The 20,507-nt window shown below is 37.3% G+C and overlaps 2 protein-coding genes across 2 annotated transcripts; both read left to right on the top strand.

The window, feature by feature from the left end:
- On the top strand, positions 1–3,524 carry LOC102801112 (solute carrier family 35 member G1-like). The gene is made up of 4 exons (XM_006825407.3): positions 1–36; positions 1,359–1,440; positions 1,693–1,725; positions 2,256–3,524. Exon 4 carries the CDS (start codon positions 2,258–2,260, stop codon positions 3,344–3,346), a length of 1,089 nt encoding a protein of 362 aa, XP_006825470.2. The 5' UTR covers positions 1–36; positions 1,359–1,440; positions 1,693–1,725; positions 2,256–2,257; the 3' UTR covers positions 3,347–3,524.
- Positions 3,525–14,196: 10,672 nt separating this feature from the next.
- Positions 14,197–20,499, top strand: LOC100373467 (uncharacterized). Its single transcript, XM_006815546.3, has 9 exons — positions 14,197–14,333; positions 15,699–15,977; positions 17,280–17,426; positions 17,628–17,811; positions 17,960–18,119; positions 18,540–18,756; positions 19,030–19,201; positions 19,403–19,509; positions 19,657–20,499. Exons 2-9 carry the CDS (start codon positions 15,767–15,769, stop codon positions 19,965–19,967), a joined length of 1,509 nt encoding a protein of 502 aa, XP_006815609.2. The 5' UTR covers positions 14,197–14,333; positions 15,699–15,766; the 3' UTR covers positions 19,968–20,499.
- Positions 20,500–20,507: the final 8 nt, after the last annotated feature.

Below are 20,507 nucleotides of genomic sequence, written 5' to 3'. Positions count from 1 at the left end.
TGTAAATCGTTCTTTTTACTTCTACACATATACACGGTAAGTAATTGTATGTTTAGGATAAAACCATCCAGGCGACGGCATTTAAATGTCATCGCTGGTGATGGTGGACCAACTCTGAAGAGTTCAGTGAATTGTTTCCGCTAGCCAGTATCATTTTTCAGGAACAAAGGTCGTTCTAGAACCCTTGCGTCCCAATTGCCGTTACACCAACAGTATGCAATTGAGCAGTGTCACTTTAAGGAGTTGTGAATCGATTTAACAATTGAATTTGATGCTTGTTTGATAATACTGGTTCATGACATTTTTTGGAAAAGCAAGAAATCTGGATTGATATATTTTCATTTTTCAAATAGTTCAAGTTCCTGTATTTTACCTCCATGACAAACGTTCGAGTGCCCAATACAGGGATAGACTCCAAACCGCGTAGTGGGTATTTACCCAGTAGCAATTTCTTTCCTTTTGTACTTTTGCGCTATATTCGTTTCATTTTTGAATGAGTCTATTTTTATAACTAAATTCGTTTACACCTAAACACTTTTAATCTGCGTATTCCATTTTTAAGTTTAGGACACTAAAATGCATACCCTATACTGCATACTAGTTTATTAGACGGCAATAACATTGAATACATACTAATTATATTTGTTTTGGTATTTTTACGTACTAATATTCAGTTTATCCTTACGTTTGACATTATCTATACAAAATAGTTAATTTCCGAAGTAGTATTTGTTGGAATCCGAATAGTTCGTATTAATGACCCTGGCTCACCACATTGCATGAATAAAACTATTTACAAGTTAAATGTTTTGAAGAGAAGACACAAATCCACTAAATCTTTAATAATAATATTAGACTCCATGAAGTGTAGCCTACTTAGTAACTACTGGAGTGTTTAATTGTTAAACGAGAAATTTCACGCTCTGACACGTCATGTCGTGACGCTCATCCAACCGAATAGCCACCAGAACAATGTACATATACTGAATAGAGTGAGCCAATTCCACCGAATAATGCCGTTCTAAATACCGTCGTCCGATACATGTCTTCGCTATTGTTGTATGAATTGTTTTCTGAATATTGTTGTTATTTTATTGGAATAATAATGCAACGGTGACAACAGTTTCTTTACATGTCAAATAAATTTAAACATCGCAATCCATGTTCATTTTTTATGTTATGCAGAATTACAACACCAGAGTCGTGCTTTGGCTAACATGTTGGCCTCAGTTTGCCAGTATTTGTGAATCTTCATTTTCAAACCAAAATTAGAAAACAATACGTCTCATTTTCAGTACAGTAAAACTACTGTATTCTCAGTCTTAAGCGTAATCTGTTTTTCTTTGTTTTATTTTTAGTAACAATATCGTTGACTAGGTTCTATACAAGCGTGGCTTTTTTACAATTCAGAAATATACAATCTAAAGAATCTACTTCATTGTAAGTTTCACAACGCATTATGTTCTGTTATTTCTCCATATATATAAGTACTTATAATGATAACATGTGATATCCTATAGTACGAGTTCAATTCGTTTCAATTCTCCTGTTATTGATTCAGAAATATTTTCCTGTGCCAGTCGGGGCGTGTTTTTAATGTGATACACCATTCCATCCCTGAATATGAAAGACTTGCTTCACTAATTTCATTTAAATTTGTATACACTAATTTGCTTTTTATATTTGTTACAGAAATTAGATCATTGTTATACTTTACAAATACAGGTGAGTTTCTTTTCTCCACATATAACATGGTAAAAAGTAAATGAGCATACACTAAGTTTAGCTGATTAGTACATTATGGTGTTTTGTTTTTTTCTAAAACATCAGAACTTTATCGTAAAGACGTGAACTGTATCACAGACAAGGTTGGCCGCTTCTCTATTCAAGCGTCTTATCTTAACCTTAATGCATCATCCTGTGATGTGACGTCGGTGTATTTCACACCTCCTACTCCGTAATCATGTTTAGCTAACTGGGCAAGTTTTTTCGCGATTTTCAGATAAAATGAAATAATAACTTTTCGACTCTAGTTATGGCCTGTCCGAAAAATAGTCAAAAATTTAGCTTTAAATGTACAAGGTAGTTTTCAGTTTCGTGAGTTTACATTTTGCAATTGAATGTTTCAGATTTGTGTTCATTGTTATTGTGATGGACCCCAGTGATTTAATGGAGTCAAATGTTGGTTGTATGGATTGTTTTTTTAAAAAAATTGTATATGTTATGCTTAAACACATTTTTTTTTTTAATTTCAGAAATGGCTATTGGAGAAACAAAGGGAGACCGTTCTAGTCTTATAAACGGCGTCAAAGATGTGGAGAAACTTTCTAACAACGTATCGTCACCCAGTGGCCAGTCACAGGGTGAGTGTTGGCACTCTACGAAACGTTTAATGGAAACAGGTTACGGCGTGGGTCTGGGACTTATGTCGGGTTTGTCATTCGCTACTTGTTCGATATTCATTCATCTTATTGGTCACGATGTGCCGGCGTTACAGATTAATTTCATCACAGTGGTTTCCATCGGATGTGTCATTATACCTCCTCTGCTGATGTACCGAGTAAGTCTAAAACTAGAGAGCCTTAAAGATGGCGGGCTAGTTTTCGGCAAAGGCGTTGGATACACGATAGGGATAATGGGCGATGTGGTTGCCTTGACGCTAATCTCCACGGGCAACGTAACCGCCATCACCAATGGTCTTCTTCCGGTCTTCACTGCCATTTTTGGTTGTATATTTCTGCGTGAGATGTTGCGATTGGTGGATGTCATTACAATTGTACTCAACGTCACTGGAGTTGTACTGATTACGCAACCGACGTTTCTGTTCGGTGACGACGATGATGATGAGTACGATGAAGATGATAAACTCCTTGGAAACATCATGGCAGTTGCCAGCGCAGTCGGTTTTGCATCTGCCTACGTGGTTCAGAGAGGTTTGGGCGAACGCCTTCACGTTTTGTCGTCATTATTCTACGACGCAATAATTGCATCACTGATATCAGTCGTTATGATGTTCTCAGTTGACGAGGAGCCAGAATGGGACATGGAAGGAGACACAATAGGTCAATTCTGTGGCGTGGCATTCTCTACAGCTCTGGCGCAGTGGTGTTCATATCGATGCTTGCAGTTGGAACCTGCCGCTACTGCGGCTCTCCTGTTCAACGTAGAGGTCGTGGCGGCTTACTCTTTGGAGTACCTGGTGGTGGATCGTGTGCCCAGTGCCTGGGAAGTGACTGGTGCCGGCTTGGTTTTATTCAGTTCGGGACTGGTGGCGGTAATCACGTGGAGGTTACACATGAAGAAACGGAGAGAAGATGAAGCGTCTGGGTACCTAGAACTGGAATAAATCCTTGTTTATATATCAGAAAATAAGAAAATAATAAAGCTCAAAACTGAGTGAAGAAAAAAAATGGAATATAGTTTGTTTTCCACTGTCTACCAGGAGGGGTCCCAGGGTTTCTAATAGTCAACGATGTTAGTGAGGATGTGATAGACATTGAATAAAGATAAATACAGACAATGTATGTTCTATGTATTAATTAATGTAGACATTTAGGTTAATCCCAGCACTGAGTTGATAAATCTCAGAAATATTAAGGGTATTTTTAGAAACAGTTGAAACTGGATCTGTGAGACAATACATGCCAGAAATTATTATTAGAGCATTAAACGTCTTGGACAACCCCTCAGGTCAGAGTGGGAGTTATCCGCAAAGCCAGACTGAGTGTTTTCAGGTTTCAATTTCTGACCCAAAAATGTAGAATAGCATTTCCGATGGCGCATGGATTTTCTTATCAATCGCTAATTATTTTTCCATCAGTTTTTAGCGATGTCAATCTCATTTAATGTCGGCAGGCGATAATTAGGGGTCCGTGTGTGGTACATGAGTCGATAATGTGTTATTACAGCATCAGCGATTGGCTGATACTGTAACAGCATCAGCGATTTGCTGAAAGTCAGCTAACTACGGGTGCGGGCCGTATTTTGTTGCATTACCCATAGTCCTTCGCCCTAAGACCCCTCGTCACTTTTCCGAGATTGAAGTTCTTTTCTGAAAACGGGCACAGCAGTCCGAAAAATCATAAATTGTCGTGTGAATGGTTAATATGGTTAACAAAAAGTCGCAGAGTTTCCTTTATACCCAGCTACTACTTTTGAATACAGTAAACAGTTTAGATATTACGGTACCAGTAAAGCAATTGGTAGTAGTCAACACAGTTTAGGCTCTTGTGTCGGGTCCGTGATAGTGCCCGACGCTTACCAAACATATTTAATTTTCTCCGCATGCTGGCAGCATTTCATATTCTACTGAAAGACAAGCAGGGCCAGCAAGAGAGAAATCACATGTGTTTGCCTTGTCGCTACAGACAGCTGAAACGAAATATATACATGCATCAACCGCCTAGCTTCAGCGTTTTTTAGAATAATTTAATTTGTCAATCAAACATAAAAATCAGTACGTCTGCCTTCTTAATAGGGTGGTTGTTGCCGCGTCATGCAAGCACCAGATATAGACACGGCCGAGATATTCGATGGAATGTTTCACACTACAATGATCACACATCGACTGAAGCAACTTTGATTGTTACTATCAGAGTATATATCACCAAGGTTTAACCAGTTAAATTTATTTGAACAACATATATTCCTTAACCGCCTAGACCAAGCCTGGCTTTTACCGTTATCGCCATAAAGGTTTGCGAGTTAGTAGCACGCGATGGGTTATGGGAATAATAGTTTGCTTATTAACACAAGTCTCGCATTTGTGTCGCGCGATAACCGTGACTGCTGCCTAAATGCACGTCGTTCAATTTTGAAGTAGAAATTCCATCAACCGATTGACTTGATGCATGGAGCCGAGAACAGCCACTGGTGGCGCTTGATACAATCGAAACTCATTTAGGCTTGCCTACGCTCATGCAGACTACATTGTAAAGACAGGAAACACTTGTTAAATTTGGTGACCAGCTGACCATGATAGAAAGCGTGTACAGTCTACAAATTACCGCAATAGATATATATGTAGCGGGGTCAAGACCGAATATACGTGATTCCGGTGTTTCATAATAAACGCTTTGTATAACTAATTGCAATTTTACAATTAATAATCACGAGATGTGTCTACGTCATAAACTCATTAATAGTTATTAGCGTATTGTGTGCGCAGCCTGAGTGCGCATGCTTCGGTCCCTTTTCCGTATTCCACAACCAACACGTCATTACAGTGAGGTTTGATTGACAAACCTCGCCGTCACTAAGGTTTCGTTGTCAACTTGAATCAAACCTCGAGCTCATTGGTGGTGCCCACACATATGCGACGCTACCAGACATATACACTAGATAACACGTTTGGATTATTCGAAAGTATGAAATTGTGCATGTTGTGTTTGGAAAATTATTTATAAACAATCAGCTCCAGGCAGCTCGACCCGGCCGATGTAGGTTTTCTAGCACATAATATGACGGATGATATACTTGCTATTGCAAATAATGGAAACATTTAACTTTGTCCAATATACGCCCTTTGTCGCAAAAGTAACACGTTTTCCTGGTCGTAGAATCTAAGACTCGAATAAAATATCCAATAAATTTGATTCATGCAGTATCGGCCACTCCCTTGTATCTGCTCTAATAATAGTATGTTCAACAGTACCATTATTACCGCTGAGTACACGGCGCAATAACTCGCCAGTAATAATTTACCATAAAATATTCCATATTTCTAACTTATATTTAATACACACTGTACAAATCGTGGGCAAAGAGCGGCTTCTAAGTTGTGAGAAAATGTTGTACGCGCACTTCTGGCTTAACACCGAAACTCGGAGTAGTATATTCGGATTCATGTAGTCGGCCGTCACGTTGAACTGTGAATCAACATGGGGGTTGTTATTTCGTCGACTGAATCGACCGACATTAATGAGTCCGTGAGGAACGTTAGCCAGCCACAATTAATTAATTGAGATTAGATTGACACCAATTCGTTCTCAAGTGGTGTGAATGAGGGGTGGGTCAGTTGCACTCATTCGAGTCATGATACAGCGATTTGTTTATTAAGCTGGTTGTATTCGATGCCATAAAATACACTAACGAGTCGGAAAATTGCATTTGTAAATTGTGAAATGTTCCTTCAGTTTGTTGGCAAATTCTGATATATTGATGTAACGTAGTTCGTTTATTGACGAATGTTGGTTTCTCGGGTTATTACATATTGCCATAACAACGCACAATAGGCGACAAGCACTGCTTGAAAATGTCAGTTGTTAGTTAAGTCACATGGTTTTCTCGTGATCGCCAACACTGATAGTGAACGCACTAGCATCGACAATACAACGTATTCCGTTAAATGTGAGACCGGACATTTTCAGTTCTACTGGTAAATGAGCCTATTTTTTAATTCACGTGCACGGTAGGTATTTTATAAATAATGTACAACTTATTATTTGATTAGAGGAACGTTTTTTTTTTTTTTTTTTTTTTTTTTTCTTTTAAATTTTTTTTTTTTTTATTCACATATTTTCCAAAAAAAGTACATTACTTCAAAATAATCCTACATGTCAAAAAGATATACACAAAGGTAATTAACAACATAAAATGAAGCAATATTAGAAAAAGAAAAAGAGAAGGGGGAAAAGTGGGGGAAAAAATGGTTGGGGGAGGGGCTGTTGTTGTTAGTGTGTGTATGAGGGAGGGGTTCATTTGTTTTCTTTTATTAACTGTTGAATTTCATTAATTTACAATGACTACATGTTAAATAAACTTATAAAATTAACTTACAAATATCCTTCAATCACTTGCAGCACTTTGCTCCATTTCGTTTCAAACTTTTTTTCAGTTAAAACACATTTTTCAATGTTAATTTGGTTTCTAATTTTACTTATAAAATAGGCTATTGTTGGGCTATAACCAGTAAACCTGCTACAATACAAGACATATTTACCAATTAGTAACAACAAATTTAAAAGGGATCTGTTTTCCAGTACTCCGAAGATAATACTTGAACATGTGATTAATTTTGTGTTATCATCAGAAATCTTTTTCCAGAACTCGTCAAACGAATTCCAAAATCTTTGTGCAGTTGAACAATACCAGAACAAATGTTCTAAATTTTCCTCATTTTGACAATATTTACACATACTATCTGTTCTTAAGTTATTTTTGTATAAGAATAAATTTGTTGTTACAATTCTATGCAAAATTTTGAACTGAAAAATTCTCATTTTGTCTTCACCTGTTACCTTATAAGGTAACTCCCAAATTGCCTTCCATTTTCCTGCTATGTTCCGCCCATAAATCATTGACCCATATTTAGTTTCTGAGAGGAACGTTTATTTGAAGCAGTAGTAATAAAAGAGCAAAACAGGGATGCTTTCAAGTATTTAGTTTCAATTTTACATTCTACATGTTTCAATTCACTCTTTCCGCATCATGTGCCTTGTATATCTCTATTGTTTTCTTGTTTATTATTCTTTTATATTATTATTTTGCTGTTTTCCAACAAATGTACTGATGCAAATGAACCACTAATTAACGAGGACATGGTGCCATGAGAAAGTTTCCAATGATTGTGAGGAAGTTGGTGGGAATATTTTTTATTTAGAAAGTAATTTTTCCATTGCGACTTAGAGTGTGCATGTTTTGAAATATGTTCCTTCAAGTCAGTGGCGGCGGCAAATGAGGGGGAGTGTTGAGGGGGCGTCGCCCCTCCAAAATCAAGCTGACAATTTGACTATTAAAATACAGAAAATAACGTTTCAGAGGGTCATAATTCAATTTTTTAGGAGGAGCACGCCCAGACCCCCCTAAGATCGGGCCTTCGGTGCAAGCTTGATGAACAGACCCCCCCCCCCCATGCAAAATTTCGTGCCACCGCCTCTGCCAGTATATATATTTATTCTACGACATTGTCCTCTGACCTGATCATGTCGAATGATTTGACTCTTTCCTTCGGAACAGCGGTGACATCATAATATTCCTTTAAATAAACCGTAGAGGGCGTGTGATTCAGAAATAAAAAATAGCTCAAATCACCCAACCAAGCATACTTCCGCTATATAATGAACTGTTGATAGTGAATATATTGGTGCCTGCATTTACAGTTACTAAAAATAAATGGATATTAATTGCATTACTCATCTGTTGACAACAATACGGACTGCAAAACCGACGTTACTGCCACCTATTGAGGCACTGGGACTCCCACTTGAGTCCCCCTTCATTGCAACAAGCACCGTGACTTGGTATGATTTGGGCACCGTGAAAGTTAAAAAACGAAATATTTATATTACTGCGATATACTTCACTTAGGGTATTATTTTAAATAGACCGTTTACGGTAATTCAGAGTAAGTCGTCTTAAGTTGAAAGTCGTGTTAAATTGCTTACTTTCCCGAAAAACAAAACGACTCAGCAAATTTGAAGGACCGCGAGCAGGGCCCTGCAAGCCGTGAGTAGCTGAAGACATCCCAATGATAATCAAGCAAGTTGTGAACCACTGCACAAAATGAATGATACACTAGCAAACTGTGAAGCAATTTGAAATCATTTTTCTGGAGCGGTGAAATTTGAATGATAATTGCAAGGACTTATTTCTCATCTGATCATGTACTCACACGATCGTGGAGTATTATTTATGAGCAACGACTTGCATGACTAAAGTATACATTATAAACATATATTACAGGAATTTTATAAATACACTGTTTATTAATTGTATTCAGTGATACACATCCCCGGTAATCACGCGATCATTACAACGACTGCAGCGATTGGCTGATCGCATGTTTACCCTGCTACGCCTTGGAGTTTTATTGTAGAGTTTGTGAAATTTTGTAACAGAAGGAGAGCTCTAGAAAATGAAACAGAGAGAAATTATTTGTAATAAACTAATGCGTATTTTTTGGGGGGGTTGAACCTGGTATCCCTAAATGTAAGTGTCATCTGCGAGCTTGCCGAAGTTCCCCACACATCTATGTTCTCTTTCGTTAACAATGCATTCCTGCCATGGCATGTCATAGTAGGGCAACCAAGACTTATTTAATTCAGGCCCATCCATAGAAAAGTTGCTAGAGTATTCGATATCATAATTAATAGGTAATTGTCAAGTTATGGATTAACATTACGTTAGTATTAGAAATTATGCAAAAAACACTTTCGCACCCTGCATCTCGGGGAGCGAATAAATTGTTTTTATATATTTTTCTATTTTTTAACTTTTTATTTTTTTTTTTGCGTTTCATATGGATAAACGCTATATTCTCTATATATGGTTTTGTTGATATCAGTACGTGGCTATAACTTTGTTATGTTATGTTCATAGAGGATTCACTCGTACATCAATGTGATATGATATTAAGTATAGGACAAAGCCCTTCCACGAGGAGGACTTAAAACATATAAATTCTCATTCAGTAAGTCCTGTCAACTATTTTCATGAAATTCCCTATTTCCAACTGGAATGTGCTACAAAAGTCCTTGAGCATTTAGGTGCGTAAATGCAGTACTCGGAATTTGTGTTCTGTATAAAAATCTAACTCGAAGAATATTAGAATGAAATATCCCAAAAACCTATGACTGACACGGAGTTCAAAAAATCTCAATGAGAAGCACCTCTTCCGGATCGATCGTTGTGTTACTCAAAGTTCGAACCCAACCTATGTGGTTTCTTCTTATGATAGTAAGACTTGGACTTGCTCAGTGTCTTTATTTCGTCATGTCCTCCGTATAAAAGTCGCAATATATGAGAACCGGCCGGGGAGGTTTGACAACGCGACATTTAGTGTATATAAAGTTCCGCAATGAAGCATTATGATTGGAAGAGTAGTACTAGATGTGATTTAACAATGATTTAATTCGATAAGTTTCGGAAAATCAGAGATCATGATAAATGCAGGAAGTACAATTACCTTCACTTGGTATTCGGCGTGTTAAATGGAGATTGTCGTTAAAGCAATCAATGCACTATCTCTTGTATTACAACTCGTGTTGCACACGACACGTATAGAAAACCTTACGACGATCAAAGTAATTTACTTTTGTAATGTTACCATGTGACCTATAACAAAGGATTTTAATCATATGCAGGTAAAAATGTACATAACAACTAGCATTGATGAAACTAGTCTACACGCCTAAATGCCAGTCAAATGCGGTTGAAAATATCGCCGCGATTTGGTGCGCATGTGACGCGAATGCGTAGGTTGGTATATGAAAACAAACTGAATAAGATCGCGCGTCACAATAGCCGTATAATACTTTAAAATCTAGTGATGTAGGAAAAAGTGACTCGCCTCCGGCTCACACAACTCTGCAACGTACTATGATTAAAGATAAATCACTAGACAAAAGTGTATTCGGATTTTTTTTAAAAAGAGAATCTAGCTGGGTTTTAACATTTAATTTTTTTAATATTAACCCTGGAAATTGATCGATATTTTATCATTTGTAGAGTGCTTTACTACGAGGTACTGCAATGTCATGTGCTACAAATACTACTAGTAGAGTGTAGGGAGTTTTGCGTGTTGATGTCCCGTCCTCAAGTAAACATATTTGTATTGTCGTGAGCGGCTTTGTAAACTGCAACCCGTATATGGTAGAACCTCTTGTTTTAATTTTAGTAACGATATAATTGTGTGAATGTTATTCAACCTTTAACCTTTGATTGTCTTCATTTTACGCGTTACCGGCAATGCGTTGACCGGCAATGCGTTGACCGACCCTCACTTTTGTACGATGTACGTCAGTATTTCACGACCTATTGTGACCCCACTCCAGTAAATCAACGCAACACTGTGAATATATTTATATTGCTCTATGGACGGTGATAATATTACAACGCGTACGATTAATGTGGGTAGGCTAGCTGTCGTTACCCGGTTTCATAATCGATAGGCTCTAGTTCAAATCTTATCTGGGATTCTTTTAATCCTAACCTGGGCCAGTGTACCAAATAGCCACTTAATCACAAATGGATGGGACGTTCAGTGGTAACCTTTGTTACGTTCCCCTGATGTTTGTGTTTGATTAGGGTATGTTCACTGGATCCTCTTCGCAACGAGCAGTGAATCACTGCGGGAACTTGCCCAGATTATTTATTGGGAACTTGTTAATCTGCGTAATCAATAAATGGCGAAATAAATAAAAAAAATCGACGAACACAAATCTCATAACTAATGTGAACTGTCAAGTTCTTGGATGTGCAGTTGCAAGGCCAGACTTCCAAGCGATCAACTTAACGCACTCTTCAGGCTGAAAAAAATCAAAAATGTGATATTTAACAACATTCAAATGTTTCAAATGATTTAATTGAAATGTTTATGTTATCAGCATTTGTGTTACTACAATTAGCGATCTGTTTGAAATCTACACTAAGATATCCATGTTAACTTACGAAGATTTTGATTACACTATACTACTGCGAGATGAAACAATCACATCTAGCAATGCACATATGCGTTGAATTACAGGCGTGTACTGCTGGAAGCAATACTTTGAGACATTGTAATGTACAAGGATTGTGTGAAAAGCGTCCGCAAAATATTGTATTTTTTAATATTTTTATCCATGTTGCCGGATAACGTACGCTGGTTATGGTGTTCTAGTCGCGCGCAATATAGTCCGTATAATGACCTGCCAAACTGCGCATGTGCTTACAAGTACTTACCAGTAATGCAATAAATGTATCGAATGAACAATATGACAAACGCCACAATAGTCATATTTTATTTTATTTTACTTTACTAGAAACACGAATGTGCAATACAGATATTTAAAAAGTGCTAGTCCAAGTTATCCAACTACTGTACTGGAACAAAATGTGATTGCAATGCAAGTTATCCATATTGCCACTTTAACAATCTATATGATATGATTTCAGGCGTGGCATCCTTTTCATCGGCTAGTAGTTAAATGGTGACTCGCTCGGAAATTTGGTTAAAGTTCACTAGGTGGCAGGCTGCGTATCGAATCACCCCGCTATTATTTCCAGTTTAGGCATCTCAGAAGCGGACGTTAACATGATGTGTCATTTATATAACGTGAACTATGCTCGATAGACGGTATAATTATAGTAGCCGCAGAACTCTTGGTGGTATACAGTTTTATTAGTAGATGAAAATATGTGCGTGGATTTCACTGAGAAATTGTGGACTTAGCAGCAAATTATTCAATGTGCTCCAAACAGAATGAAAAAAAACAAACATGTTTCTGCGTTACATCTACGTTGTAATCGTTTTCATATTTTAAATATAAAAATTTCGAATCGAAAGAGTTAAAGGTCAAATGGGTACATTTGTTCAAGCAAATTGTGATGATTGGATTTAAAAAAAAATTAGTAATGGGTTGCTGTACCAAATTCAACCTGAAATAATCTAAATATGCCCGCGTAATGCAGTTTTTCATCATTTGTCACTCTTATATCTACACTACGTTACGATGTGTACGTTTTATAACGATGACAGCAAGATTGTACTTGTTGTCTACGATTGGGAATACTTCTCGTTTCATTCACGAGTTATTTAAAACGCGGGGGGGGGGGCGTGTTGATTGGCACATTTGCAAACTGTGGTATACTATGCTGACACAGTTTGTTACTCGTCCCATGACGTTGTATATTAAGACGTCCGCCCTAGGGTGTTGTAGATTAGGATGCTCTTTCTAGGTGGCCGTATATCAAGATGATCGCCCGAGGTACACCGTATATTAAGTTGCTCGCCCTAGGTCACGGTATAATAAGATGCTCGTCCTAGGTCGCCATATACTAGTATTAAGATTCTCGTTTTAGGTGACCGTATATTAGGATGATCGCCCTAGCTCACGGTATAATAAGATGCTCTCTCTCAGTCACCGCATATTAAGATGCTCGCTCTACAGGTCTCCGTAGCTGGCCGTACATTGGGATGCTCGCCTTAGGTCGTCGTATATTGAGATGGTCACTACAAATTTGGCAATGAATTTTACAAAGCATAGTTTTCAGACGTTTGTGAACATTATTTTACTTTATGTGGCCTCATGTGCATTGTTTTTGCAATTGTGTATCGTCCTTGTATATGATTCATTAATTGATTATACATGTATATTGTTTTAAAATATTTATCGTATTTTAAAATATTCATCCAGGTTGCTGTATATCAATAGTTTCGACGTAGCTCGCTGTATATTAGTATGCCCTCCCTAAGTTTTTTTATTTTATGACCGTCAGGGCGCATTGGCAAAAAAAACACACACAACAACACCCAGCTCTATTTGTTCTTGAACAATACATGGAAAGTGATATTATAATTTGTGTTTATACTGATTAAATAAGGCGGAAGAATCTTAGACTAATAATTTACATGATAATATATACATGCGGTTGTATTACTGGGTTCCGTAAATGTGACGCTCTTGACGAATCCGATACAAGAGTGCGACAAACTGATCAATATATGCCTAATATTGCAACTTACAGACAAACTCATAAGCGGTTTTATTATTACCGTTGAGTTGTGAACTTATGTTTGCCATTACGCATTTCCACAAGACAGAAAATTATACTGACGTTATGAAATTTAATTTGAAATGCACCCCTTTTAATTTTGATAATGTAACTTCACAGTATCGTATCGGTTACCCAAGGAACGATGTTAGGTGGTCTGTATAACCATGGTCAAACTGGAATTGATTTTTTTGTGTCTATATAACCAATTATATAACCGTATATAACAAGTATATAACAGGTGATTGTCCAAAAACGTCGTCTTCAACGTAACAATGGACATCAGAAAACCAGTTCATTTTCGCGTTTATCGGTCTCCCGGCGATCTAGGGTCCCCCACATGTATACGTACTTAGTTAGTCTTGAAATTATTGCCGAACGAGTGGGGAAGAAGATTCAACGCCGCCGTTGAAGGCCTAATATTGCTTGTAAATCACCGAAGTGCGAAATGAAAATCATAATCGATGAAAAAGCCAATTATGCAAGCAAGCACCTTGTTTTGATATAATTCATAATAGATATATAATTATGCCTAATGACCGGTCGTACCCTTATTTTGTTATTGCGTGCAAAAGGTCTCGTATATACATTACGTAAATTATGATTGAACAATTATGCACAGGGGGACTAACAATCAGCAGTTCTCCGTGACCAGTAAAGGGTACCCTTATCATTCCATGGCAAATATCACCATGCCCTCATACATCACAATGATAGAGGACTGCTAATTACTAGCAAGCTAGGGAGTCGTGTATAAGAAAGTTAAAGTTAGGGATACATTACTGATGCTATATAAAAGCTATGTCAATTTGTTGCTTATTGACGTGGTATCTGCATACAGTTGGTACAGGTGACGTAAGGTAAGAGAAAAATATTTGTATCGACAGAGTGTTTGTGTTTCTGTATAGTTACAAATTACTTTACTTTGCAAAAATATTGACCACGCAAGTATGATGGGTATGATATGGATCTTTTAATTGAGGCAACCGAGATTTCTTAACTATTACATGTTATGTACCGGTGTTGAGTAACATAACTCACTCATTTGAGCGACCAGAGCTGTGTTGAACCATCGGCACTAGGTTGGTGTCCGGCTTAATAATATACGTGTTTTCACTTTTTAGAATTTTAACTAAAACTACCGAGTCTTGATTTATTTTAATATCGTATGGTATCTGAATCAGAATTTCAATCGATATATTACCAATCATATCTGTATTTTGCCAACCCAGCATTTTAATGACACGTCGCGTAACTAATAGGAATCGAATATTTTGCGTTATATAGTCTTAAACAGTCATGTGATATATCTAGATACGACAAAAACTGCTAGAATTTTTTTAATTTTATTTATCTATTTATTTATTTTTTTAATTTTTTTTTAATTTTTTTTTTTGAGAAAATATTTTTTGTGCCAGGCGACAGTTCCGGACATTGAATGTCACTGTTGTCTCTCCTGACTTTTGTTTTTGTATGTGCAAATTGCAAGTGCTTATGCTGACACATAGTGCATTTTTCTACATAAGTCATTTCCTATTTTAGACTACATGACAGGGCTGTGCGGCCATCTCCCTATCAAATGGCAATTTAATGCGCTATCCTGGCGTCAACCAGGCTCGGTCGAACACAAGCACCTGCGGACCTTAACCAAGGTTCCCTCAAATTCGCATTCGTTAGTGAATGAATCTCGACCTTTTAATGTTCAGCCTTATGGTAGGATTTGAACTTGGGGCTACCGATCATGAGTCTGATGCGACAACCACTGCTAGAAAATGCTAGTTCGGCATGCACCTTTAACAACACTACAGTTCCATTTTACAGTTCCGTGTAATAAAGCTGTTAATTATTCGTGCATCCCCACAACTGTAAATATAGTGATGCCTCAAAAAATACGGCGATCGGTAAATGAGTCAATATGTCAAGATATCTTGACTACACACTCATCATGATCACTGCACCAGTTTTTCAGCCCAGGAAACTGTGAAATGGTTACATAGGATAAACAGGATATCAAATCCGTGAACTTACAATTATATCAAAATTATATAAAATTTGTTCCTAGCCTTTAATAAATAAATTGTAGTGTTACTTGTGAGATCATATCATCTATTTAACATCGCGTCTATACATATATTAGGCGTGTGACGTAAACAGTCTCGTTATCGAACGAATAAATAATCTGCATAATATAAGTGGAAACTTAATATGTTTATCATTCGTTTCAGAGGGAGGGTGCCGAGACAGCAGACTGTTTTAGTTCGCGAATGAGAACCATTACAATTACACAAATACTATGCTATCTAAAATTAGAAGTCTCGAAGCGTCCTGCAGAGACCTGGACCCTGGCTTTGAACAGAGACAGAAATGGGTGCACCAGGTAGTGGATCATACTGAACAGTTTATCACAGGATTGGAGGATGACCAATCACAGGCATATCGTACAAATAACAAAGAAGGAAAGGGTATATTGGAGAGCCCGATCAACGACAACCCCACTCCCATGGGTAAGAAGGAATCAATGTTGTCATTCACTGAAGCAATCCGTTCTCTCTGCTGCTGTGGTTCATTTAGGGGCGTGGCTTTCTGAGAATTGTCGTGGAAATGATTTTGTCGCGGCTATCAGAAACGTGCACGTTTGTTGTTATTTTTCATTTATCCCTTCAGAAAAGAACACCAGTTTATTCAAGAATAACAACCGTATTTCAGTCGATATGTCATTGCGTTTTAGATCTAAACCAAATTTGCCTATTATGTAACTACTGGGGCTGGTGAAATAAATGACCACGTAAATAATGTGCTATATTTATTTATGCACTTCCTTCGACTATTATGTGGTGGTACGTGCATATCTATATCCCGTTAGCGATAAAATAGTTGCGGGTCTTTTTTCGCATTGTAATTGAGTGTGATGTATCGAACTGTTAGGAACGAAATTTACCCGTAAACGATGTGACGTATGGCAAATGACGAATGACGCCTGTCTTCCTGATTTTACTGTCTGTTTTTGACATAAAATGAGCGAATGTCTCGTCACACTGAAAAGTCCTTCAAATTTCGTACTCATTGCCTCAATATGTGCGCCCTCAACTGCGATCGAACCTAGGTCAAAATTGAATAGTATCTTCGTTCAGTTTATCACCCCTCCACCTCGTTAATGAAAATATCTGGGAGCTTTCATCTTACATAAATAATACTCAGACTGAAAAGTTACATTGAAATTAGCGTGTAGTTAATTACAAGTTAAGTCCCGAGCGGTCTCTTGTATTGTCTATACGGGTATACGAGACACCAATTTTAAGTTTGGTGAATATCGCTGTCAAAGAGACCAAATCCTTTAAAACAATTTCTTCGGGGAAACCCGCCCCTTAAATTAAATTTACAAGAAAACTCCACCTCAAAATCATTACCACGGTAAAATGGACCTATTATTGCCACATATCCTACATTTTATCACCACCGCTATAGCAAAAATACGAGCCTTTTGAATCCCGAAAAAAGTCAAAAATGACCCTATGACCACTGAAAATGTAACTCCTGAGGTGTCTCGCATGCCCGTTGGTAAGTTTTGACTATGCCCCCTTCCGGGGAAGGAACACTCGAAGTTGACGTAATTTTCATGTGAAATCCCGGGCAAGTCATACATTGCAAAATAGTCATCGCACATATTGTTGCGATGACTATTTTATAATCCGGAATTCGCAAGAATCTTTTCATGTAATTGACAATTAAACTATCACGGCGCATTGCGATCAGCCATGTTTGTCACAGGGAGATTGAACTCATATCTCTAATGTCTTTGGTTACAGAGGATCTACTACAGCTATTTGAGGAGAACGTTGAACGATGTGGGCTGGTAGAATCGCATGGTGGACATATGGCATACATAAATAGTGGCGGCGTGTTTCCCTCGGCGCTGGGCGACTACCTTGCTGATGTCGTTAACCCGTACTCTGGTAAGTAAACCGGTAATTATACACATTATAAATATACTGTGACTGATTACATGGACGGATGTCACCTCGCGTTAACCACATAATAAATGTAATTGCTATTGCTAGTTCAACCGATTGAACTCATTAGTTCGAATTAGTTTATGTAATTCATCTATTCACTCCATTTATTTATTTATTTTTATTATGTTTATTTATTAACAGCGGTCTTTCACGATAGTCCCGGCAGTGTGCGTCTAGAGAATATGGTCATCAACTGGATTGGACGAACATTTGGCTTCCCAGAAGGCTTCGCGGGTAATCTTACTTCCGGTGGTTCCGCGTCAACGATTCTTGCCTTGGCAACTGCAAGAGACAGTAAAAACGTGAAAGCCGCTGATTTCAGCAGGTATGTAATCAAAGCGTCATCTGTGTACGTGGGTGGAATTTAATTTGTTTTTTATTTAGTTACGAATGGTTCCCCGCTTGCTGGTGTTGAGATCATGGTGTAGTTTGCTTTTAATTACGTTAACATATTCTCTGTTAATAATTGACAGGTGCGTGGTTTACATGACTCAGATATCTCACTACTGTGTGGAGAAAGCCTTAAACACAATCGGAATGCGAGAAGCAGTACGTCGCACTATACCAACCGATAAAAGTACATACAAAATGAATGCAGAAGAACTCAAAATAATGATAGAAAAAGATAAAAACGTAAGTCTACTCACGTCGCAAGGGAAAACACAGTTGTGGGTGATTATATACTTCATCAATCTTCGTTAATTCTTACAATAATAACGTCGTTACGACGCCCTCTGCCGATAGTTACATATTCAAGTTCTGCCGCCTACGTGTTACCTGTTTTAATGTTAATTATTAGTAATAACAGGATAACGCACTAATATTCTAATATTCTAATATTCTAAGTCTACCCACGCAGCAGGAGCAACATAGTTACCAAAAGTTGTAGGAGATTAGATACTGGACCCGAACCGAATATGTTGATACCGCTGGAGTTAATCATTAATAAAGATGCCAGTCTTTCTGCAGGTTTAGATTTAAGAATTCGATTCCGTCTTCACGTGAACCTATATTTAGATTAACCAAAGTTATTACTTTTTTCATTTGTTTCAGAATGGACTTATACCTTTTCTGGTGTATGCCACTGCTGGTACCACGGATCTGGGCTCCATCGATCCATTGAATGAAATTGCGTCCATAGCAAGACAACACAGCTTATGGATGCATGTCGATGCTTGTTACGGTGGATTTTTTATTATGTCCAACGAGGCTAAACCAAGGTTTCGAGGTATTGAAAGATGCGATTCACTGGCAGTTGATCCGCATAAAAGTACGTTTGAATTACAATTAATCTATTCTTCAAATTTTAGTTATCATGAAAAACTGTAGATTCTCTTTTACTAGTTGGAGTTGGTCCTAAAATGTTCATAATAAATTATTAACTATTCGCTATGATCACTAATTTATTGTAAATTTATTTATATTGCGTGTATTGGGGTGGTATCCACGCAACAACATCCGTTAAAGACTTAATCGGAGATAAATTGTCTTCATGTTTTTTTTTGTTTTTTTTCTAATGCGCATGACTCAATTTGAAACATAGGTCTATTCATTCCGTATGGATGTGGTTGCGTCATTGTAAGGCAGGGTAGCAAGTTGAAGTACAGCAACGCTTTGAACCGTCCAGCGTTCTACCTCGAAGATTCCTTCAAAGATGAACGTGAGGATGAACCATCGCCATGTCATCTATCATTCGAACTCAGTCGTCATTTCAGGTAATATAAGTATTTCAATGTCATAATGAATATAATAATTATATATACATTTAGCGTACATTTTGTAAAAAAACGGCGTTGGGTCAGCGCATACTGCAAGTGCGCCCACCACCACGACAACATGTTTGCGGTGTGCGCTCTCTTAATTGAGTTCACGTATTTTTTTTTACAAATGATAAACAATATTTTCCATCATTTCAGAGGAGTGCGAGTGTGGATGCCATTGAAGCTATTTGGACTCGCACCATTCAGAGATGCATTGACGGAAAAGATATTGTTAGCACGTTACTTCCATGAACAACTAGCAGGTAATGACATTATATGTTCTGAGTGTATTTGTAAAGATTGTTACTTTCAAAGTAACGTAAAAGTTGACTGCCTGTAGTTAACGGTTATTTTTTAGGGCGGGTTGTTCTTCAAACACAAACTAAGTAGTTCTATTTATCTATTTACAGAACGAGGCGACTTCCAGTTAGGACCATATCCCGAATTATCAGTAGTTGTATTCCGTTATGCCAAAGCTCCGAACGACACCGAGAAATTCAATAAACAATTACTGGACAGTCTGATGCGGGACGGCAGAGTGGCGCTTGCTTCCACGCGACTACGCGGTGTTTACTATCTTCGTATGTGTGTCCTCTGTTTTCGAACACACCTGAAAGAGGTTGACTTGCTTCTAGAAATGGTTGACAAGAACGTTGAGACTTATCTGAAATCAGTTTCTAAAAAACCCTGGGAATCACAGCAATTATATTCAAGAGGTTGAGTTATAACTTTAAGTGATGACATCATTGTTGTCAAAACACCCGAATTATATTTACAAAGAAAATGAATCATAAAAGCGATGAAATATTTAGATATGATACATATTTAATCTATGAATGCATTACAAATGATACTTTACGTTGTATTAACGCATGTGTTTAAATGTATTTTTTTGCCTGAATCACTTTCAGCTTACTCCCAGTTATTATATTGATTCTGTTTTTTTGAATGATATCTGATGATAAATGTTTCTTGCAGTATGTTTGTCAACTATATCTTTATTTCAAAATACATTATTCATATGAATATTTACTTTTATGGGAAATATAGGCTTAAAAAGTAGGTGTTCTTTCATCGACAGTATTCAGCGAATTACTGACTACTGTCCAATTGTATGTATATCTTTTAATTTGAAATGTAAAATATGTATATTTATGAAAAATTATATGAAAATTATATTATTACGTGATCTTGTTATTACGTTCTCGATATTATGTGTATTATTAAATGTAAATATATCATAAGAAATATAAGTGTAGTA

This window comes from Saccoglossus kowalevskii, chromosome 4 (assembly GCF_978046115.1).
Source record: "Saccoglossus kowalevskii chromosome 4, keSacKowa6.1, whole genome shotgun sequence".
Taxonomy (NCBI): Eukaryota; Metazoa; Hemichordata; class Enteropneusta; family Harrimaniidae; genus Saccoglossus; species Saccoglossus kowalevskii.
Note: the sequence above shows the minus strand (reverse complement) of the source record. Positions and strands in the feature narration are given on the sequence as shown.